General features: G+C 68.9%; 2 protein-coding genes across 2 annotated transcripts; one reads left to right on the top strand and one right to left on the bottom strand.

The window, feature by feature from the left end:
• Positions 1-5: 5 nt before the first annotated feature.
• Positions 6-8,320, top strand: RASAL1 (RAS protein activator like 1; the record flags this gene model as incomplete). Its single annotated transcript, XM_059827897.1, has 17 exons — positions 6-25; positions 863-944; positions 1,025-1,162; positions 1,453-1,541; positions 1,719-1,836; positions 1,928-2,081; positions 2,287-2,351; positions 2,494-2,606; positions 2,802-2,994; positions 3,084-3,221; positions 4,560-4,704; positions 4,964-5,139; positions 5,221-5,358; positions 6,067-6,202; positions 6,283-6,403; positions 6,504-6,568; positions 8,190-8,320. Coding segments are annotated over 17 exons (2,022 nt in total), but the record flags the coding sequence as incomplete, so codon positions are not given.
• A 759-nt stretch (positions 8,321-9,079) lies between these two features.
• On the bottom strand, positions 9,080-20,236 carry DTX1 (deltex E3 ubiquitin ligase 1). Its single transcript, XM_059827779.1, has 9 exons — positions 19,978-20,236; positions 14,783-15,443; positions 11,690-11,751; positions 11,369-11,530; positions 11,048-11,109; positions 10,701-10,859; positions 10,454-10,615; positions 10,264-10,353; positions 9,080-9,304 (listed from the first exon to the last, which is right to left on the bottom strand). Exons 1-9 carry the CDS (start codon positions 20,234-20,236, stop codon positions 9,080-9,082), a joined length of 1,842 nt encoding a protein of 613 aa, XP_059683762.1.
• Positions 20,237-22,331: the final 2,095 nt, after the last annotated feature.

Here is a 22,331-nt window from a genome sequence, read left to right as displayed (position 1 = left end):
TGCGCTGCCACCTCATCGAGGCCAGGTAGCGGGGGGCTGGCGGGGTACGATGGGGTGCGGCCATCCCAGGGTCTTATTTTCGGCTGGGGGGGTCTGGGCGGTGGGAGGAGGGGAGGTGATGGGGACAGCGGTGGCACAGGGCTCGTCCTCCCCTCTCGGCACTGAGAAGGGCCCTTGCCCTGTCCTGCTTGGGGACATCAATGATGCCACCCCACGTGTCATGATGCCGTGGGGTTTCAGCGGGGAGTGAGCTGCCTCGGACGCTGCCAACCCTGCTCGGGGACGAGGACGGGGGGACAAGGGGCAGAGCTGGGTGGCCTAGAGGGCCATGGGGTACCTGGGGACAGTCCCCATCAGACCAGCTGGCTCTTGTGCTGGGTTTCTCCCCTTTGGCTTCAAAACTGGGGGGAAACTGAGGCACGCTTTGCTCCGGTGTGTGTGCGTGTGTGCATGTGTGCGCGCGTGTGTCTGCATGCGTGTGTACGTGTGCCCACACACGCCGCTGCCAGACGGCAGGCTGCTGGCAGCGGAGCAGGCGGCAGAGGCAGCATCCCGTTGCCATGGCAACCGAAGCGGGTACCAAGGCAACGGGATGACCATGGGGACAGCCAGGAGGGACAGCAGAGCCCCCCCCCCCCCCCGCTGTGCCATTTGGCCCCCAGAGACTGGGGGAGGAGGGGGTTCGGGGCAGGAACGCTGGGGAATGGGGACCCACTCTCACCAGTGTCCCCCCGGCACCTGCCGGCTGCCCGGTGCGCCCGGGTGAGCTGGGGGAAAGGGGGGACACGGGGGTGCAGGGACCGTGGTGGCGGGGACAGGGCCCCTGCCCGCTGCCCCCCCGCTGACCCCCACCTCCCCGCAGGGACCTGGCCCCCCGGGACCTCTCGGGCACCTCAGACCCCTTCGCCCGGGTGTCGTGCTGCGGGCACACGTTGGAGACGGCCGTGAGTCAGGGTGTTGGGTGCTGGGACCCAAAGGCTCGGGCACCTCGTCCCCCGCAGCCACCGGTCCCTGTCCCCGGCAGGTGATTAAGAAAACCCGTTTCCCGCACTGGGACGAGGTGCTGGAGTTCGAGCTGGCGGAGGGCGAGCCGGAGGGGGCCATGCTGAGCGTGGAGCTGTGGGACTGGGACATCGTGGGCAAGAACGACTTCTTGGGACGGGTGAGGACCTCGGGGCACGCTGGCACGGGGCAGGGTTTGGGGGGCACCTCCGCACCCCCAGCCCCTCCTCGTGCTCGGGGTCTGGGTTGACCACGGGTCAGGACCCACGGGGATGGGGAGAAGGCTGTGTGCACCCGCTGAGCCCGGAGCAGTGCCGCATCCAGACCCCCTGAGTGTCCTGGGCTCTCTCCCCCGAGGAGGGGTCCCCGCTGGCGGGGGAAGCAGGGTGCTGCACAGGGTGCTGGTGCATGCCCCCCCAGCCCCGCAGACCCTGCCTCCGGCCCCCCCAGGTCGAGTTCTCCCTGGACACCATCTGCACGGAGCCCACCAAGGGTTGGTTCCAGCTCCTGCCCTTCCCCAGCACCACCGAGGACCACGGGTGAGCGCAGGCAGCGGGGCCAGGCAGCCGCCTGCACCCTGCACGAGCAGCTCCCCGGGGCGGCTGTGCCAAAGGCAACACGGGGTGCCCCCCCCCAACCCGGCTGGGAAGGAGCCAGGGTGATGATGGAGGGTGGTGGGTGCAGGATGCGGCCGAGCCCCTCCCGTGTCCTTGCAGGGGACGGCTGGGTGCCCTGCGGCTGGCGGTGCGGCTGGTGGAGGACAGGGTCCTGCCCCCCCCCTACTACCAGCCCCTCATCCAGCTCCTCACTGAGCCCATCCTCTGCCCAGGCCAGGTGGGTGCTGTGGGGTGCGGGGACCCTCAGGGGCAGCCGGGGACCACCCTGGTGCGGGGGCCTCACCGTGCCCACCCTGCCCTCCCCACAGCCCCCCGCCGGCACGGCGCTGGCCGTCCTGGAGGAGGTGACCTCGGGGGAGAGCCGGCAGGACGTGGCCACCAAGCTGGTGAAGATCTTCTTGGGGCAGGGGCTGGCCGTGCCCTTCCTGGACTATCTCACCGCCCGCGAGCTGGCCAGGACCAGTAAGTGCCAGGGCTGGGGGCACCACCTGCACCCCCTCAGCCGGGCAACTGGGTTGCCAGGGTCCCCCCAGACACCCACAGGGAGAAAAGCGGGGCCACCAAGGGGGAGGCAGGAAAGGTGCCACATGTCCCCGGGGTCAGGCACACCAGGGGACATGGGGCATCACCCCGTGCCCCCCTCGCCACGGCCTCTGCGCTCTTCCAGCGGACCCCAACACCCTCTTCCGCTCCAACTCGCTGGCCTCCAAGTCCGTGGAGCAGTTCATGAAGGTGAGCGTGGGAGGGGACACCAGCCGGGTCCCCGCTGCTGTGCCCTCCCACGATGGCATCGGGGCACAGAGCCGGGTTGGGTCCCAGCAGGGCTTCTGGGAACAGTTTGGGGACAAAGACGGTGACTTCCCATCCCTTGCAGGTGGTGGGGCTGCCCTACCTGCATGAGGTCCTGAAGCCCGTGGTGAACCGCATCTTTGAGGAGAAGAAGTACGTGGAGCTGGACCCCGGCAAGATGGAGCTGAGCCGCAGCAGGCGAGTGCGGGGGGGACGACTCGGGGGCGGACAGGGTGCCTGGCACGTCCCAAGCCATCCCCATCTCGGTGTCCCCTGCGGGAGGGGGTCACCCCGTGCTGCTGAGCCCGTGGGTCACCTCGATGGCTTTTGGCCAACTCAGGGTGGCCCCTCCCTGGGCATCGGGTGCCCCCTGACCCGACGGCGTCCCCACAGGAGGATCTCCTTCAAGGGGTCCCTGTCGGAGGCGCGGGTGCGGGAGAGCAGTCTGGAGCTGCTGAAGGGCTACCTGGGGGACATCATCGACGCCATCGTGGGCTCGGTGGAGAAGTGTCCCCTCGTCATGAGGGTGGCCTTCAAGCAGCTCCGCAGGCGGGTGGAGGAGCGGTTCCCCTCGGCACAGCACGAGGTGGGGCAGGCAGCGGGGCCGGGGCTGGGGGTCTGCACGCCTCCGGGACCACCACCCCGAACCCTGAGCTGTCCCTTGTCCCCGGCCAGGAGGTGCGGTACTTCTCCATCAGCGGGTTTCTCTTCCTCCGCTTCTTCGCCCCCGCCGTCCTCACCCCGAAGCTCTTCAGCCTCCGGGAGCAGCACGCTGACCCCCGCACCGGCCGCACGCTCCTGCTGCTCGCCAAGGTGCGGGGAGCCGGGGAGGGACAGGGAGCCCCGGGAGGGATGGGGACACTGGGGGAGGGATGGGGAGCCGGGGGAGGGATGGGGATGCTGGGGAGGAACAGGGAGCCCGGGAAGGGACGGGGACCTTGGGGAGAAATAGGGACCACTGGGAAGGAACAGGGAGCCCGGGAAGGGATGGGGACCTTGGGGAGAAATGGGGACCACTGGGAAGGATGGGGACCTTGGGGAGGGATGGGGACCACTGGGAGGGATGGGGACCTTGGGGAGAGATGGGGACCTTGGGGAGAAATGGGGACCACTGGGAAGGATGGGGACCACTGGGAGGGATGGGGACCTTGGGGAGGGATGGGGACCCTGGGGAGAAATAGGGACCACTGGGAAGGAACAGGGAGCCTGGGAAGGGATGGGGACCTTGGGGAGGGATGGGGACCACTGGGAGGGATGGGGACCTTGGGGAGGGATGGGGACCCTGGGGAGAAATGGGGACCACTGGGAGGGATGGGGACCTTGGGGAGGGATGGGGACCCTGGGGAGAAATGGGGACCACTGGGAGGGATGGGGACCTTGGGGAGAAATGGGGACCTTGGGGAGGAATGGGGACCTTGGGGAGGGATGGGGACCTTGGGGAGGGATGGGCACCACTGGGAGGGATGGGAACCTTGGGGAGAGATGGGGACCACTGGGAGGGATGGGGACCTTGGGGAGGGATGGGGACCTGGAGGAAAAGTTGGGGACTCTGGGAAGGGATGGGGGCCCTAGGGAGGGATGGGGAACCTGGGGAAGGGCAGGGACCCTGGGGAGGGGTGGGGACCCTGGGGAGGGACAGGGGTCTCAAGGAGGGATGGGGAGCCCAGGGCGGGATTGGGACTCCAGAGAGGGACCCCAGAAAGGACAGAGACTTCAGGGAGGGATGCGGACCCTGCGGAGAGATGGGGACCCATAAGGGGTGGGGATGCCAGGAAGGGATGGGGATGCCAGGGAGGGATGGGGACCCCAGAGAGGCAGGGAGACCTTGGGGAGGGGTGGGAATCCCGGAGAGGGGACAAGTACCCAGCGGTGGGACAGGGACCCCAGGGAATGATGGGGACCCCAAGGAGGGCAGAGCCATTCCTGCCCCCATGCCACATGCCACGGGCTGGCTCCTTGCCACGCCGCTCGAGGCCAGCCCTGCCCATCACCCGGCCATGCCACCACGCGTTGGCTGCTCCGCTTTTCCACTTTTCTCCCCAATTCCCAAGCCCCTGGAGTTCAGGGAGCAGCCAGAGACGGGGTGTCCCCCCCCCATAGCCCCCACACCATGGGGGTACGGCAGTGTGAGCCCTTCCTCATGCGGCGCAGGCGCTGCAGAGCATCGGCAACCTGGGGCTGCAGCTGGGGCAGGGCAAGGAGCCGTGGATGGCCCCGCTCCACGCCGTCCTGCTGCCCAGCGTCACCCGTGTCAAAGCTTTCCTGGACAGCCTGGTCGCGGTGGAGAGCACGGAGGGTGAGCGGGCACGCTGGGCACCGTGGGGGCACAGGGGACACCGCTGATGCTGGGTCCGGCCATGCCAGCACCCAACACGGAGGGGTGGCGTCATCCTTGCTGTCCCCCGCGTCCTGGGAGCATTCCTGGGGAGGGGGACCCGCTCAGTGCCGTGTGGATGCTGCCAGGATGGCCGGGGATGGGCATCCTCGGGCTGGGGGAGGCGGTGGCACTTGGGGTGACACTGCTGCCTCCCTGCCCGGCCATGCCGGGGCCGCAGCGGGTGAGGGGCCAGTGCCACCGGCACTTTGCCGCCCCTCGGCCACCATCAAGGAGGGGTACCTGCACACCCGCACGGCGGGGGGGCCCACCCTGCTACCCCGCTTCGCCTTCAAGAAGAGGTACTTCTGGCTCAGCAGCGAGGCCCTGACCTACTCCAAGTCCCCCGAGTGGCAGGTGGGTGCTGCCCGTGACCCCCACCCGGTGCCCAGGGAGGGGATGTGGGTGCAGTGAGTTACGGTGTTTCGGGGTCCCCAGGTGCGCTGCTCCATCCCCGTGCCGCGAATGCGGGTGGTGGAGCGGGTGGACGAGGGCACTTTCCAGCACCCTCACGTCATGCAGATCGTGGCGCAGGACGGCGCGGGGCAGCTCCACACCACCTACATCCAGTGCAAGGTGGGTGCTCCCCCACCCCTCCCCGGGCACCCCAGGAACCCCCACCCCCAGCACCCCGGGAGCCCCCTTCCCAGCACCCAGCCATGGGGCACCCCCGGTACCATGGGGACAATGGGAATGGTCCTGGTCCCAAATCCAGCTATACTGAGGCACCAGCTGTACTGGGAACACTGGGATGCCCAGCCCTGGCTGTACTGGGGTCAAGGGGGTATCTGGGCCCTGGCTGTACTGGGAAAATTGGGGTATCCTACTCTGGTTTTACTGGCATCACGGGGGTCCCAGCCCTGGCTGCACTGGGATCAGTAGGGTTTCCAGCCGTATCTGTACTGGTGTCACTGGGGTACCAGTTGTGGGATACTGGGATCAGTGGGGTATCCAGCCACATCTGTTCTGGGGTCTCTGGGGTATGAGCCCTGGCTGTACTGGGATCACTGGGCTCCCAGCCCTATTTGCACTGGGGTTCCCCAGCTCCCACGGTGCCATCTCCCCACCAGGTCCTACCTGGGCAGCTTTGCCATCAAACCGTCACTCCTGGTCACCTGTCCCCGGTGCCCACCGCCACCCCCAGTGCCCACCCCTGCCAGCAACCCCATCACCATCGCCCGTGCCCACCTCCACCCTCCTCCTCCTCCTCCCCGCCGGCGGTGCCCAGCGCCGGGTGCCTGTGGGTGCCCGGCGGGGTGCCACCCTCCCTCCCTGTCCCCGCAGAGCGCCCAGGAGCTGTGGCAGTGGCTCTGGGCGGTGCGGCAGGCCAGCAGCGCCAACGAGGCCATGCTGCCCACTTGCCACCCGGGCACCTTCCGCGCCGGCCGCTGGACATGCTGCCTGCAGCCCGCCTGCGCCGGTAAGGCCGACACGCAGCGTAGGGTGGGGGTTCCCCTGGGCAGGGGACCCCCGCACCCCCACTGCGGCTGTCGTTGGCAGCACCCGGGTGCAGCCGGACCCACAGCACCGTGGCGTTGGGCGAGTGGAGTGACCCCCTGGACCCCGCAGCGGCGGCGCAGACCCTCTACGGGCACCTCCGGCGGGTGGGCACCCGGCTGTGGTGAGGCTAAGGGGGGGGCTGGCCCGCGGCGTGGGGGTCCCTGGGGACCCTGGGTGCTGGCGGACAGGGTGGGAGCGTGCTGAGGGTCCCTCTCCTGCAGGGCGGCGGGGGCCGAGGGTCCCGAGGGCAATGCGGCATCCGAGCCCCCCTGCCCGGGGCAGGCAGGTACGGGCAGCCCTGCTGTGGGTGGGGGGTGATGGGGACCCTGCACCCCGGGGTGCTGCCTGGGGTGGCCCCTGCGTGGGGCAGCTGTCACACGCTTGCACACACACGCACATGCATGCACAGGCATGCACACACTTGCACGCACTCGCACACACGTACACACGCATGCACACGCTTGCACGCACTGGCACACACGTACACATGCATACACACGCATGCATACACTTGCACAGGCATGCACACCCTTGCACGCACTGGCACACACGTGCACACACTTGCACGCACTGGCACACACGTGCACACGCTTGCACACACTTGCACAGGCATGCACACTTGCACACACTTGCACATGCATGCACACACTTGCACGCACTCGCACACACGTACACACGCATGCACACACTTGCACAGGCATGCACACCCTTGCATGCACTGGCACACATGTACACATGCATACACACGCATGCACACACTTGCACAGGCATGCACACCCTTGCACACACTGGCACACACGTGCACACGCATGCACACACGTGCACAGGCATGCACACGCTTGCATGCACTGGCACACGTTGGGGCGCAGGGTGGGGCGTGGGGGGACGGCTGAGGGCTGGTGGGACAGGCTGGGCGGGGGGGACACGGGGGGACACGGGGGGACACGGGGGGACTGGGTGGGACATAGCGGGTTGGGGGGGGGGGGGGGGGCGGGTGTCCGTGGGTGGGTGCCGGAGATGGGTGTCAAGGGTGGGTGCCGGGGGTGGGTACCGGGGATGGGTGCTGAAGGTGGGTGCTGGGCGTGGGTGACGAGGGCGTAAGCCGGCTGGGTGCCAGGGGTGCACCGCGAGTGGGTGCCGGGGGTGCACCGCGAGTGGGTGCCGGGGGTGGGTGCCGGGGGTGGGTGCCGGGGGTGCACCGCGAGTGGGTGCCGGGGGTGGGTGCCGGGGGTGCCCCGCGAGTGGGTGCCGGGGGTGGGTGCCGGGGGTGGGTGCCGGGGGTGCACCGCGAGTGGGTGCCGGGGGTGGGTGCCGGGGGTGGGTGCCGGGGGTGCACCGCGAGTGGGTGCCGGGGGTGGGTGCCGGGGGTGCCCCGCGAGTGGGTGCCGGGGGTGGGTGCCGGGGGTGGGTGCCGGGGGTGCACCGCGAGTGGGTGCCGGGGGTGGGTGCCGGGGGTGGGTGCCGGGGGTGCACCGCGAGTGGGTGCCGGGGGTGGGTGCCGGGGGTGCCCCGCGAGTGGGTGCCGGGGGTGGGTGCCGGGGGTGGGTGCCGGGGGTGCACCGCGAGTGGGTGCCGGGGGTGGGTGCCGGGGGTGGGTGCCGGGGGTGCACCGCGAGTGGGTGCCGGGGGTGGGTGCCGGGGGTGCCCCGCGAGTGGGTGCCGGGGGTGGGTGCCGGGGGTGGGTGCCGGGGGTGCACCGCGAGTGGGTGCCGGGGGTGGGTGCCGGGGGTGGGTGCCGGGGGTGCACCGCGAGTGGGTGCCGGGGGTGGGTGCCGGGGGTGCACCGCGAGTGGGTGCCGGGGGTGGGTGCCGGGGGTGGGTGCCGGGGGTGCCCCGCGAGTGGGTGCCGGGGGTGGGTGCCGGGGGTGGGTGCCGGGCGCGGCGCTGACCCTGCCGGGGGGGCGCAGGCGGCCCCGCCGCGGGGCGGCTGCAGGCGGTGCTGCGGGACCTGGACATCGCCCACGACGCCTTCGCCCGCCGCCACGGCTCCCCGGGGCCGCCCCCGAGCCCCCCCCCGGCCCCGGCGCCCACCACTTGACCGGCGGCGGCTGGGACTACACCTCCCAGCATGCCCTGCGCCCCCCCGCGCGCCCAGCCCGGCCTCCCCGCGCCGCGGGGCCTGCTGGGAGATGTAGTCCCCGCCCCCCCCCGTGATGGCCTCATCCCACCCGGGGCCCGTGTCCCGCGGGGGGTGCCCGTGGGTCCCCTCCCAGCACGTGCGTGTGCCAACACACCCGCTCCTCTGTCCACGGGGATGCCCCCAGCCCCCCCGCCAGCCCGCATCCCCGCAGGGAGGGACCGACACCCCCCCTCAGGCACACCCCACTGGGGGACCGATCCTGCGGTGATGCCACCCAGCACCCCGGGAGGGCAGTGCAGGGACCCGAGTGGGGACACGGGGTGGGGGGGACACGGGGACACTGGCCCGGCGCGGGGTGTATTCTGTAACACGGAGATGTACACATGGCACCGGCTGTACGCGGCTTCGTGGGGCGGTGGCGGGTGACACGGGTGGCACGGGTGGCACGGGTGGCACGGGCGGCTGACGCACGAAGAGGCCACGGGTAGAAAAAGAAAAGCACCAGCCCACGATGCTATCGCCACGGGAGCGGGGCGAAGGGGGGACGGGGTGGTGGGGGGCACACGGGGACGCGTGGCGGGTGGCACCAGGTGGCCCAGGGTGGGGGACGAGCCCACCCGGCAGGGCTGCGGCGTCGGCAGCGAAGCGGCGCGGGCGGCGGTGGCACGGGTGGGGACGCGGGGGCGAGGGGGCAGTGGGGAGCCCCTCACCCTTGCCTCAGTCCTTCAGGGTGGCCTCGGAGACGCCCTGGGCCAGCAGCTCAGCCAGGACGTTGTCCAGGTAGTTGGGGTCGGGGTAGCCGTGGCCCGTCAGGTTGGAGCCGAACTCGGTCTTGTGGTGGATCTCGTTCCACACCACCGTGTCCGACTCCCCCGTGGTGTTGGAGGTGCCGATGGTGAAGATGAGCCGCCGGTCCCAGGCCACGATCAGCAGCTTCAGCACCTGCGGCGGGTGGGCACGGCCATCGCTCGCCCACCCGGCACCCCCAGCCCTCCTCCCGCCCGGCACGGCCCGGCCCCCGGCATCCCAGGGTGCAGGATTCAGCCCCAGCGTGGTGCCCACATGGTGCCACCTTTCCCTGGGGCACAGCCTAGCCCTCCCCCTGCACTGCTGCATCCTCCCCATCCCTTCCCATCCCATCCCTTCCCATTCTATCCCATCCCTTCCCATCCCACCCAATCCCTTCCCATCCCATCCCATCCCATCCCATCCCATCCCATCACTTCCCATCCCATGTCTTCCCATCCCCTCCCTATCCCATCCTGTCCCATTCTATCCCATCCCATCCCTTCCCTTCCCATCCCATCCCTTCTCATCCCATGTCTTCCCATCCCATCCCTATCCCATCCTGTCCCATTCTATCCCATCCCATTCCATCCCTTCCCATTCTATTCCATTCTATCCCATCCCATCCCAGCCCAGCCCATCACTTCCCATCCCATGTCTTCCCATCCCATCCCATCCCTATCCCATCCTATCCCATCCTATTCGAACCCTTCCCATCCCATACCTTCCCATTCTATCCCATCCCATCCCATCCCATCCCATCCCATCCCATCCCATCCCTTCTCTTCCCATCCCATCCCTTCCTGTCCCGTCCCGTCCCATCCCTTCCCATCCCATTCTATCCCATCCCACCCCATCCCTTCCCATTCTATCTCACTCCATCACTCTATCTCTTCCCATCCCATTCCATCCTATCCCCATCCCATCCCATCCCATCCCATTCCATCCCATCCCATCCCATCCCATCCCATCCCATCCCATCCCATCCCTTCCTGTCCCATCCCATCCCATCCCATCCCATCCCATCCCATCCCTTCTCGTCCCATCCCATCCCTTCTCGTCCCATCCCACCCCATCCTACCCCCTCCCACCCCGGTGCCATCGCGGACACTCACCTTCCTGCCCTTCTCGTTGTCGGGCAGGTAGCAGTGCCGCGGGAAGCCGCGTGCCGTGAACTTCTTGCCGGGATTGGGGTGCTCCGGGCCCTGGGTGGGAGGGCGAGGGGGTGAGCGGGTGGCACAGGGTGGGGGCACCCAGCCCCGGGGCGGGGGGTGGTCCTGGGGGCGGTGGGCGCAGGTTCCTCACCTGGATGCCGGTGGGGATGTCGTAGACGATCCGGATGGTTTTGGAGTCGGTGTAACCCGGGAGGGAGTGGGGGATGAGGTGAAACTCCATCTTCCCGGGCGGCTGCGTGCCCGTCTTCTCCCCGTAAATGGCCTTACAGGTGGGGCACTGCAGGCTGCCGTCCTGCGGGCACCCGGGCGGGCATCAGGGAGGGCACCCACCCCGCAGCACCCACCCGCGGGGCCGGGTGACCGGGGTCCCGGCTCACCTTGTTGCCGTTGTTGTACATGGCCAGGAGGCAGAGGAGGTGGTACATGTGCCCGCACTTGCCCAACTTGCCCACCAGCTCCGGCTTGATGCCCCTGTGGCTGAGGACACCCTCGTAGCCGGAGGAGGTGACCAGCCGCTCCATGCAGATGGTGCAATCCTGCCGGGCGCAGGTTGACGGGCATCAGCACCCGGCTGGGACGGGGAGGTCACCCCCGGCCCTCTGCCCCCCGCGGGGGGCTGCCCGTCCCCTGCCCGCGCCTCTCCCCATGCCCGAGCCCTGCGAACCTCCAGCGGCCCCGGGGTGAGCGCACGCCCCAGCCGCGGTGCCCGGGAGTGCCCACTCACCTCGTCCGGGGGGGTCTTCACCTTCTGGATGTAGCGGCGCACCACGTCCTCGGGGGTCTTGCCTGCGGCGGGCAGAGGGGGGGATGCCATCAGAGCCTGCCCACGGTGCCCCCAACGCCCTGCCACCAGGATGGGGACAGCACAAGGAGGAGGAAGTGCCAGCACGTGGCACGGAGGAGCTGTGGGCATCACCCCAAAACCCTCAGGCAAACCCCTCGGGGGTCCCACCCCCGTGGGCAGCGGCAGCACCCGTGCCTCAGTTTCCCCTCTGGCAGGCGTTGGCACGGCCAAGGGCGCGCAGGGATGCCGGCAGCTCCTTACTCTTTTTGAGGTGCTTCTTTTTGGTTTTCCTGCAGATGCCGTTGACCCCGGGCACGGGTTTGATGTCACTTTTGCTGACGGGCGGCGGGTGCAGGATGGGTTTGGGGGCGCGGGTCAGGCAGACGGGCAGCCCGGCGGCACACATGAGGATGCCCGTCATCCCTGCGCCGGGGGAGAGGGGCTGTCCGTCCATCCACCCAACGTCCATCCATCCTTCCCACCACCTGGCCGTGCCCCAGCCCCGTGCTCTGCCCCTCTGGCCCCCGAGCCCCCACGATGTCACCCCACGGTGACACCCGGCCCGTGGCAGGACCCCCTTACCTGCAAGGGCGGGATGGACGGGGCCCGTGCCGTTCAGGTTCTTGACCGGGAGAGCTGGCACCCTGCGCAGGGACGGGAGGGGAAGGGGCTCAGCCGGGCTGGCAGGGCTGGCACTGTCCCCCCACACGCACAGCGTGTCCCCAGGGCAGCGTCCTCCCTGTGGGACGCAGGGCAGGGTGTCCCCTTGCCAGCCTTGGGGGATTCCTGTCCCGTCTCATGGGGATGGCACCCAGTGCCATGGGTCCATCCCTGGGTCCCCAATGGCGCTGGGGACATCACATCCTCCTGGACTCAGGGTGGGTGCCTCATCGGGATGTCCCGATGGCGATCCCCATGTCCCGTAGCCCCCACGGGGACCGTCCCTCCGCCTCGCCACCTCACCCATCACCCTGGCCATCGCTCCCATGCCCCAAGGGGACCCCCACCCTGCAGGGCTGCCAGCACCAAGACCCCCGGGGTGATGGCATGGTGCTCCCTGCCTGCTCGCCCCCACTGAGCCTGGGCACCTCCCGTGTGCGGTGCACCCGTGGCTGGGGGTGCACCCATGTGTGCGCAGTGCTGGGTGTGCACCCGTGGCTGGGGGTGCACCCATGTGTGCACGGCGCTGGGTGTGCACCTGTGACTCCGTGTGCATCCGTGTGTGCCTGGCGCTGGGTGTGCACCCATGGCTGGGTGTGCACCCATGTGTGTGTGCATCTACGGCTGGTTGTGCACCCATGTGCGCACGGTGCCGGGTGTGCACCCATGACTGGGTGCGCACCCATGTGCGCATGGTGCCAGGTGTGCACCCATGACTGGGTGTGCACCTGTGTGCGCATGGTGCCGGGTGTGCACCCATGGCTGGGCGTGCGCCCATGTGTGCATGGCGCCGGGTGTGCACCCGTGACCGGGTGCACACCCATGACTGGGTGCGCACCCATATGTGCATGGTGCCAGGTGTGCACCCGTGACCAGGTGCACACCCCTGACTGGGTGTGCACCCGCGTGCGCAGGGTGCCGGGAGTGCACCCACGCGTGCAAGGCTGGCTGTGCAGCTGGGAGCGCCTGCAGACGTGTGTGCAGGCAGATCTGGGTGGGAGCTGGGGCTTGGGCGCAGGTGCCCACGGGTGGGGTGGAGGGAGGGAGGGACAGAGGTGTGGGTGGAGGGATGGAGGGATGGGTGGGTGGAAGGAGGGATGGAGGGAGGGAGAGGGGGATGGACAGATGGATGGACAGATGGATGGATGGCTGGGCAAGTGGGTGGATGGAAGGAAGGAAGGAAGGAAGGAAGGAAGGAGGGAGGGAGGGAGGGAGGGAGAGGGGGATGGACAGATGGATGGACAGATGGATGGATGGCTGGGCAAGTGGGTGGATGGAAGAAGGGAAGGAAAGAAGGAAAGAAGGAAGGAAGGAAGGAAGGAAGGAAGGAAGGAAGGAGAGGGGGATGGACAGATGGATGGACAGACAGATGGATGGCTGGGCAAGTGGATGGATGGAAGAAGGGAAGGAAAGAAGGAAAGAAGGAAGGAAGGAAGGAAGGAAGGAAGGAAGGAAGGAAGGAGGGAGAGGGGGATGGACAGATGGATGGACAGACAGATGGATGGCTGGGCAAGTGGATGGATGGATGGAAGGAAGGAAGGAAGGAAGGAAGGAAGGAAGGAAGGAAGGAATGGGGCACGCACTTGGATGGAGGACGAGCAAGAAAGCCCAGCGGAGGGGCCCCGCATAGTGCCCGACGGCTCTCCTGCCCCGGGGGGGCTGCCCCAGCAGCCTGGACAGCAGCCCCTGCCAGCAGTGCCGTCTCCCTCCCCAATCCCAAAAGCCCCCCCCATGCATACAACCATCGCAGTGATGAGTTGGGCAGTGCTCAGCCCCATGCAAGCCGGGGCTGTGGGTGTTTTCCCTCCCATTCCCAAAGCTGCACCTATCCATGCCAAGGCCGGGGCAGTGGTGGAATTCTCAGCCCAGCCCCCCCCAGCATCTTCCCGGCCCCCTCCTACCTGTCCATGGGGATGCGCGGGACGGGACCTGCGTGCCGGGACAGGGACGGGGACAGAGATGGGGACGGGGATGGTTTGGCCCAGCGCCCGGCACACGGAAGCGAAAGCAGCACGTCAGCAGGGGAAGGAAACTGGGACCAGCGAGGGGCTCAGTGAACCCACCTGCCCCCCCGGCCCCCGCCCCCCAGCCCAGGGCCGGATCCTGCCCCCAGGGCAAGGCGCTGGGAGGGATGGTCCAGGTTCTCCCCTCGTCCCGCAGGATGGCTCGCTGCAGCCCAGGGCGCTCGCTCCCCTCTGGGGTGGCTCCGACCGAATACCCCAGGGCCGGATCCGGGCTGGTTCCCACCCCAACAAGCGTCACCGGGGCTTTCCCGCGTCAGCCGGCTGCGGCCGTACCGTCACAGCCTGCTCGTCACGTCGGGCTTGGGGCCATGGCCGCTCCTGCCTGCCCTGCCTGCCCCTCGGCCAGTGACAGCCCCAAGAGCCCCAAGGGGACACTGGGCCAACCCACCGAGGGGTACGGTTGTGGGGACTTGGGTGCCGGGACAGGGACACCCACTGGGACACCCCACTGGGGATCTGCTCACCCACCCGCATCCCCTCGGCGAGTTATTCTCATCCGTGTAGGGGACACCGGGGCTGTGGTCCCCACGACCCCGAGAGACCTGCCGGGTGACATCGGGCCACGAGCCCGGGTCATACACCCCGTGCTGCCCAGCGGGGACACAAGCACCCTGGGACCAGGCACTCCATCTCCCCCAGCCAGCATGGCATGGCACGGCACGGCATGACATGGCACGGCATGGCACGGCATACTGCACAAATCACCACAGACCCTCTGCAGAGGCTGGGATCTGGGGGACCACCCGGGACGAGCCAGCTGCTGGGGCTGTCCCTCCTGCCACCACGTCCCCAGGGTGGGGAGCCTGGGGCTGGAGGTGACACGGTGCCAGGGCTGCTTGTGCAAGGTGACAGCAGGGGACGGGGCACCTCCAGCTCCCCTCTCCCCCTGCTCTGTGTGCCCACCCCTGCGCCCACCTCGCCTGGCATCCCATGGCCTCTGTGACACCGTAGCCGTCCCCTTCCCCAGGCTGCCCTCCCCTCGCCAGCTTACCCCGGGGGGACGGTGGCACGGGCGCCAAGTCCGGCCCCCCGCTGCGTGCCAGGCCGGTTGAGGTTGTTGAGCCCAGGCAGCGGTGTCCCGCCGGGCACGCTCTGGCTGGGGGCGAACGCCCCGGCGGGCACCCGCAGCGCCTCGCCCTTGGCCGTGCCACCCGCCACCGCCGCCGTTCCCATCCCCGCCGGCCATAGAGCCGCCCCGGCGAAGGTGCTGCTCTGGCGGACGGCCCCCGGGTAGAGCTTTCGGCGTTGGGAAGCCAGGATGGCGTTGGAGGCGGCGCGGGTGCTGTTGACCAGCAGGCACTGCGGGCAGGAGCAGGGCGTCCCCGTGCTGGTGCCCACCGGCCACGACTGCGATTTGGGGATGGAACCCATGGTGAGGGGATACGCCAGGTCCATGCGACGCCGGAGCCGGCGCTTGCGTTGGGTTTGCCGGTTCATTTGGGACATGCTGCTGAAGTAGATGAGGTAGCAGAAGCCCAGGGAGGAGAGGTCCAGCCAGGGGTGCTGCTTCTCGTAGGCGTTCTGGATGGTGATGCAGATGTCCATGTCGTAGGGCGTCCAAGAGCTGTTGTCGTTCTCCCACTCCCACACGATGCCCTTCCCCGGGGCCGAGGACGGGTCGTAGAAGTTCCTCCGTACGGGGCGCATGGTCCCTGGGGAGACAGGGTGGGGTGAGCGCCCACGGGGCTCCAGCACCCCGGGGTGCCGGCGGAGGGACCCGCACCTGCACGCGCATGTGTGTGTGTCCGGTTCCCAGCCCAGCACTCCGTGGGGACACAGAGGCACTTAGGGGTGCAAGCACCCATTCTCGCCTTCCACAAAGCACCCCAGGGTGCGGGAGGGGGGATGGCCACCTCACCCTAACAGGCAGCACCCGCCTCCCCTTCACCGAGCCGCGGCAGCCGCGGTGTGCGATGGATCGATCAGCGTGTCTGCAGGGCTGCGCCTCCCCGGGGACTCGTGAGGCTCAACAACCCTCCATTAGCGGTGGCGGCGGTGGCTGCTTGGCCGCTGGCTGGGCTGCCGGCAGTCGGGATCACGACCCCGGCCGCCACGGGAAGGGCGATGCTGCTTGGCCCCCAGCGCCTTTTTCCATCCCTCTGGTCCAGGCCCACCTCCACTCTCCCCGGCCGGGGTCTCCTTGCCATCCCTGGGGCGGAGGGAGCATTTCCCGGTCAGGAGAGGTTTCCTGACAGCTGCCGCGGCTCCGGCCGGCACTGACAGTCGTGGGAGCGAGGCATTGCTCCCCGTGCAGGGCCAAACCCTGGCCCCTCGCTGCTTGTTTGCGATGGAGTTGGATGCTGCAGCCGGCTCCGAAGCTCTGCGGTGAGGGGAGGCATCACAGCCTCCTCCTCAAGCTGTGGCCCTGGCAGTGCCCCCGCGGCATGGTGCCTTTCTATCCCCTCGCCAGCACCGTTTGCCCAGCCCGATTAACGACGCTAATAACGGTCATTAATCATCGGCCGCGCCAGGCAGCAGAGCCTGGCCCCAGCTGCCGGCTTGTGCTGAGGCAGCTCTGCCGGCGGCCCCGCGGGAGGGAGGCAGGGAGGCTGCTCACCCCGCTCCGGCAGCACATAGACAACCACTCGTCCCCGCTGCCTGCTCCTGCCCCCATCCCAAATCCCACTGCTGGCTCACATCCACATCCCCCTGCCCGCTCCTGCCCACATCCCGCTCACATCCGTGCCCTGCATCCCGCTTGTGTTCACATCCGTGCCTGCCTCCTTGTGTCCACATCCCCCATCCTGCTGCCCGCTATTGCCCGCATCCCGCATCCTGCTCACATCCATGTCCCACACCCGCTGGTCCTCCCATGTCCAGCTGCCCGCTCACAGCTGCATCCCGCATCCCCCTGCCTGCTCGCAGCTGCATCCCACATCCCCTTGCCCACTCACATCCACATCCCACATCCCCCTGCCCATTCATATCCACATCCCGCATCCCCCTGCCCGCTCACAGCCGCATCCCACATCCCTCTGCCTGCTTGCAGCTGCATCCCACATCCCCCTGCCCGCTCACATCCACATCCTGCATCCCCCTGCCTGTTTGCATCCACATTCCACATCCCCACATCCCGCTCACAGCCGCATCCCGCATCCCCCTGCCTGCTCACAGCCGCATCCCGCATCCCCCTGCCCACTCGCAGCTGCATCTCGCATCGCCTTGCCCTCTTGCATACACATCCCACATCCCCCTGCCCATTCATGTCCACATCCCACATCCCCCTGCCTGTTTGCATCCACATCCCGCATCCCCCTGCCCGCTCGCATCCACATCCCATATCCCCCTGCCTGCTCACAGCCGCATCCCGCATCCCCCTGCCCATTCATATCCACATCCCGCATCCCCCTGCCCGCTCACATCCACATCTCATATCCCCCTGCCTGCTCACAGCCGCATCCCGCATCCCCCTGCCCATTCATATCCACATCCCGCATCCCCCTGCCCGCTCACATCCACATCCCATATCCCCCTGCCTGCTCACATCCACATCCCATATCCCCCTGCCTGCTCACAGCCGCATCCCGCATCCCCCTGCCCACTCGCAGCTGCATCCCGCATCGCCTTGCCCTCTTGCATACACATCCCACATCCCCCTGCCCATTCATGTCCACATCCCGCATCCCCCTGCCTGTTTGCATCCACATCCCGCATCCCCCTGCCCATTCATGTCCACATCCCACATCCCCCTGCCTGTTTGCATCCACATCCCGCATCCCCCTGCCCGTTCGCATCCACATCCCATATCCCCCTGCCTGCTCACAGCCGCATCCCGCATCCCCCTGCCCATTCATATCCACATCCCGCATCCCCCTGCCCGTTCGCATCCACATCCCATATCCCCCTGCCCGCTCACAGCCGCATCCCGCATCCCCCTGCCCATTCATATCCACATCCTGCATCCCCCTGCCCGCTCACATCCACATCCCATATCCCCCTGCCCGCTCACAGCCGCATCCCGCATCCCCCTGCCGCAGAGCAGAGGAGGACGAGGGGAGGACACCCCAGCCCGTGCGTGTGGGCACACGCGGCTCCGGGTCCCCGAGCCGTGCTGGGGCCGCGGGGCCAAACCAGCGTCCCCAGGGCCTCAGAGAGGGGACGCGCGTCCCCGCTGCTTGGAACAGGGTCACCTCGTTTCGCACCGTCGCCGTTTTGGCTTGGGTTTCTCCCTCCCCAGGCACGGCACCGCCAGCCTCCTGCCCGCCTTCCCTGTGTCCCCATGCCACAGCGGGCACCGGGAGCACGCTCAGCACGGGGGACCCTCGTGTCCCCAAGCACCATGGGACTCCAGAGACACTTGGCAGCCTCCAAACCCGGCTGCCCCCAGGCCACATCGGGGAGCAGAGATGATGGATGGAGGCGGATACAGGGATGGGGCACACGGAGATGACAATGCCAAGGACGATCTACGGGATGGAGCCGAAGCGATGACCACGTTCCCTCCCGTGACATCCCTGGAGACAGCGAGGCCCCTCTCTCAGCATCCCTGTTCCCAAGTCCTGCTGGCACGGACACCGCGATACCCAGGGACATCCCGGGAAGAGCCGTTTTGCTGCCGACAGAGACACCCCGCCGTGGCCCCACCACGGGCACGTGTTCCCCAGAGGCACCCAGCACCATGGCCATGGGCTGCGATGCCAGGTGCCTGCTGTCACAGGATGATGGGTGCTGGCCAGAGCTGGCAGGAGCTGGCATGGGGACAGCCAGGGTGTCCCAGTGCCACCCGCAGCCCTGAGTCAGCGCGGCCGCGGCCGCCGGCACGACCCATAGGGTCGTGCCGGCGGCCGCGGCCGCGCTGACTCAGGGCTGCGGGTGCCAAGTTGCCCCTTGCCAAGCCCGTGACCGGCTGGAGACCGATTTGGAGCCAGGCTTGATGGCAGAGGCAGGATGGCAGGTCCCTGGCTCGGTCCCCATCTCGGTCCCCAGCCCATCGCGGGAGCCACGTCCGCACGCGGGGTCATTCACCATCGCCGGTGACGGGGAACGGTGGCATCGGTGGCTGGGCAGGGCCAGGCATGGCCATGGGGGTCCTGCTCTGGGGTGGCCCCTGTGTGTCCCCAGGGCGAGTCTGGGGGTGTCACCTGGTGCGTGGCAGGTCCCCTGCCTGCTCTGCCTGGCCTGGGGCCGGACCCTGCTCTCGGCAGCCCCACGCTTCCCAGCAGGCAGGGACGCAAGGATGGCTGGGAAAGCACCCGAACCGGCAAGTCCCCCGCGGCACAGCCGGCACGCGCCGGTTTAATGGGTCACACCGAGATGGGGACACATTTAATGGGGTCTGGGCTTGGTGCCGGCACGGGACTGGCTTTGATTTCCCCGGAGGACGCGTGGCCTGGATGCGTGCCGCAGCACGGTGCCGTCGGCAGGTAGGGACCGACCACCACAGCTGCATGGCTGCAACCAGCCCAGTGCCCACCGCAGCTCCCAGTGTCCAAACTGGGGCCTCCCCAGTTCCTTGGGGACCCCGGATAGAGCAGCTTTGTGGGGCAGACGGGTGGCCAGTGGGACACAGCACCCACCACAGCACCCCACGGGGAGTGAGGGGGGATGGAGGGACTTGGGGGCACGTCCCTCCGGGGCAGGGGTCCACAGCGGAGCGGGAAAGTGGGGAGGGGGAAAGAAAAGGCCGGGAGGAGCCTCGCGGGGTCCGCGGGGGGAGCAGAGCCCCGGGGGCGAGGGGAGGAGAGAAGGAACGGGAGGGACAGATGGACAGAGAGGGGTCTGTGCGATGGGATGGGACAGATGGACAGGCAGACGGGTGGGTGGGTGGGTGGGTGGGTGGAAGGAAGGATGGATGGATGGGTGGAAGGAAGGAAGGAAGGATGGATGGATGGGTGGAAGGAAGGAAGGATGGACGGATGGATGGATGGATGGGTGGGTGGGTGGGTGGAAGGATGGAATGACAGACAAACAGATATGCAGTGAGATAGATGCATGGATGTATGGACAGCTGGACAGATGGATGAATGGAACAACAGACAGATAAATAGATACACACTGGGGTGTATAGATGGATGGATGGACAGAGGGATGGAAGGATGGACAGGTGGATGGATGGAACAACAGACATAAACAGATACACACTGAGGTGGATAGATGGATGGATAGATGGGTGGATGGATGGATGGACAGAGGGATGGAAGGATGGATGGGTGGATGGATGTTCCTGGCTCAGCGCCAGCCCCTTACCCGTGTCCTGCCGGAACTGGTGCATGGACTGGAGGTCGATGACGTAGGGCGCCAGCTGGACGTCGACCTGGCCCAGCACCACGCTGCCACGGGCGTCCTCCTTCAGCACGTTCTCGATGTGGTGGCAGACGGCGGCCGAGTAGGGCCGCCAGCGCCCGTGCTCGTTCAGCCACTCCCACACCACCACGCGGGCCAGGTTTTGGGGGGGGAAGCCCAGGCCGCCGGAGGCCAGCATGGCCCCCGAGCCCTGCCGCGCCATGCCGGGGGGACGGCGGCTCAGCCCCGTGCCATGCCCTGGCACAGGGATGCGGGGCTCATCCAGAGTCCCTCCGAATCCTCCTCCCGGCTCCCACCGGCTGCGGGCTCCGGAGCTCAGCAGAGCAAATGCTGCGGGGCTCTGCAGAGGCAGGCGCTGCCAGCCAGGTCCCCGAGGTCCCCAAACTGCCCGGTCCCGCTCCCCCGGGGCCGCTGCGCCAGGCTGGGGCCATCCATCACCTGGCACGTCTTCTTCGGCCCTTCCTCCTCTCCGCGGCGCTGGCAGGGCTCAGGCTCCAAAAAGCCACCGGGACCCCCCCGGGGCTGCCGTCGGCTCAAGGGTAGCTGACGGCTGCGGATGATGCTGGGGACACACAACCACGGTGCTGTCCCCAAGACACCCCCTCCTCCTCTTCCTCCTCGTGTCCCGTTGCTGAGCCAATGTCCTCGGTGGCTCCACGGCTGTCCCCACCGCCCAGCACGTCACCGGTGGCAAATGAGGGGGGTGTCACCTGCAAAACAGGGCCACAGCGCTGCTCACCCCGGGTACCGCCATGCGGGTGGCAGCTGGGGGACCGTCCCCATCACCCCGCGGAGCCAGCGGGCAGCGAGGCCGCTGTGCCCGCAGCCCTGGCAGCGTGGGCTGCCTGCCAGCCCCGGCCGCTGCTGGCCTCCAACGTGACAGTGGGGACAAGGGGGACGGGGTGGGGGGGACAGGCGACTCTGCTCACGGCCCTGGGGGGCTGGTGGGGGTCCCGCAAGGCCGGGGAGCCCCATCGCTCCCTGCCCAGGCGGTCTGGGTGCCGGGGAGCCCGTGGCCCCCCAGGCCTGCTCCAGCCGCCGCTGATTTATGATCTGCACTGCAGGCATCGGGCTGGGGGTGATCCCAGGCGGCCCCCCCAGGCCCCCCACTCCCCGGCCCAGCCCCGTGCCCACCCATGGCAGCCCCCAGCCCCACGGGGGTGGGGGGCAGACGGTGGGATTTTGCTGCACAGCCGCCGTAGGCAGACAGACGCACGGACACGGCCAGGCACACACAGACACACTGACACAGAGACGCACGCACGGGCACACGCGCTGGCACACGCACAGCCGGTGACACAGACAGACAGCGGGACCGAGACAGATGGACAGACAGACACCGGGACCCACAGCAGCACAACACCACCCCCCCCAAGAACACACGCACCGACACAGGCGTGCACACGCGCACCCTCACACCTCCACACGCGTGTGCACCCTCACCCTCACCCAGCACCCGCCGTGACCCCGAGCACCACCAGAGCTGGAGGGACCCTCACCCCAACCCCGGGCCCCCCCCGGGACCGGGCTGTGGGAACAACCCCCCGGTGCCACCCCCCCCCCCCCCCCGCAGGCTGCTCGGGGCGGGGGGGGGTGGAAAGACCAGGCCCGGCCCCCGGTGCACGGTTCCCCCCCCGGTGCACGGTCTCCCCCCCCGGTGCACGGTCCCCCCCCCGGTGCACGGTCCCCCCCGGTGCACGGCCTCCCGCCCCGGTGCACGGTCCCCCCCGGTGCACAGCAGCCCCCGGCCCGCCGGTGCACGGCAGCCCCCGGTGCACGGTCCCCCCCCCGGTGCACGGTCTCCCCCCCGGTGCACGGTCCCCCCCTCCGGTGCACGGTCCCCCCCTCCGGTGCACGGTCCCCCCCGGTGCACGGTCTCCCCCCCCGGTGCACGGTCCCCCCCCGGTGCACGGTCCCCCCCCCGGTGCACAGTCCCGCCGCCCCCCCGGAGCCGGCACCCCCCGCCCCGCCATGGCCGCCGCCGCCGCACCGGCATCGCCCGCGCCCCGCGCCGCTACCTCCGGCAGCCGCAGCCGCAGCGGGACCCGCAGCCGCACCGGGAGCAGCAGCAGCGGCGGCGGCGGGCGCGGGGCCGGGCGGCGGCAGCGCTCCGCCAGCGCCAGGCAGCCACGGGCAGCGGCGGCGGCGCGCACGGCAGCGCGGGCACCCGCACCGGGGACGGGCACCCGCACCGGGGACACGCGCTGGGGACACGCAGCGGGGACCGGGCATCTGCGCCGGGGGCACGCACCCACACCGGGCATCTGCACCGGGGGCACGCACCGGGGCCGGGCACA

The sequence above is a fragment of the Gavia stellata genome, chromosome 21, assembly GCF_030936135.1.
Source record: "Gavia stellata isolate bGavSte3 chromosome 21, bGavSte3.hap2, whole genome shotgun sequence".
Lineage (NCBI taxonomy): Eukaryota > Metazoa > Chordata > Aves > Gaviiformes > Gaviidae > Gavia > Gavia stellata.
This window is presented reverse-complemented; position numbering and strand designations above follow the sequence as displayed.

Bases quoted from the DNA above. Each gene is read 5' to 3' on its own strand.
- DTX1 (XM_059827779.1), bottom strand. From the start codon at position 20,236: ATGGCGCGGCAGGGCTCGGGGGCCATGCTGGCCTCCGGCGGCCTGGGC. The intron at 10,616-10,700 runs GTGAGCCGGGAC...GGGTGCCCGCAG, and splicing joins TGTACAACAACGGCAACAAG to GACGGCAGCCTGCAGTGCCC. The intron at 9,305-10,263 runs GTGAGTGTCCGC...CACCCGCCGCAG, and splicing joins ACAACGAGAAGGGCAGGAAG to GTGCTGAAGCTGCTGATCGT.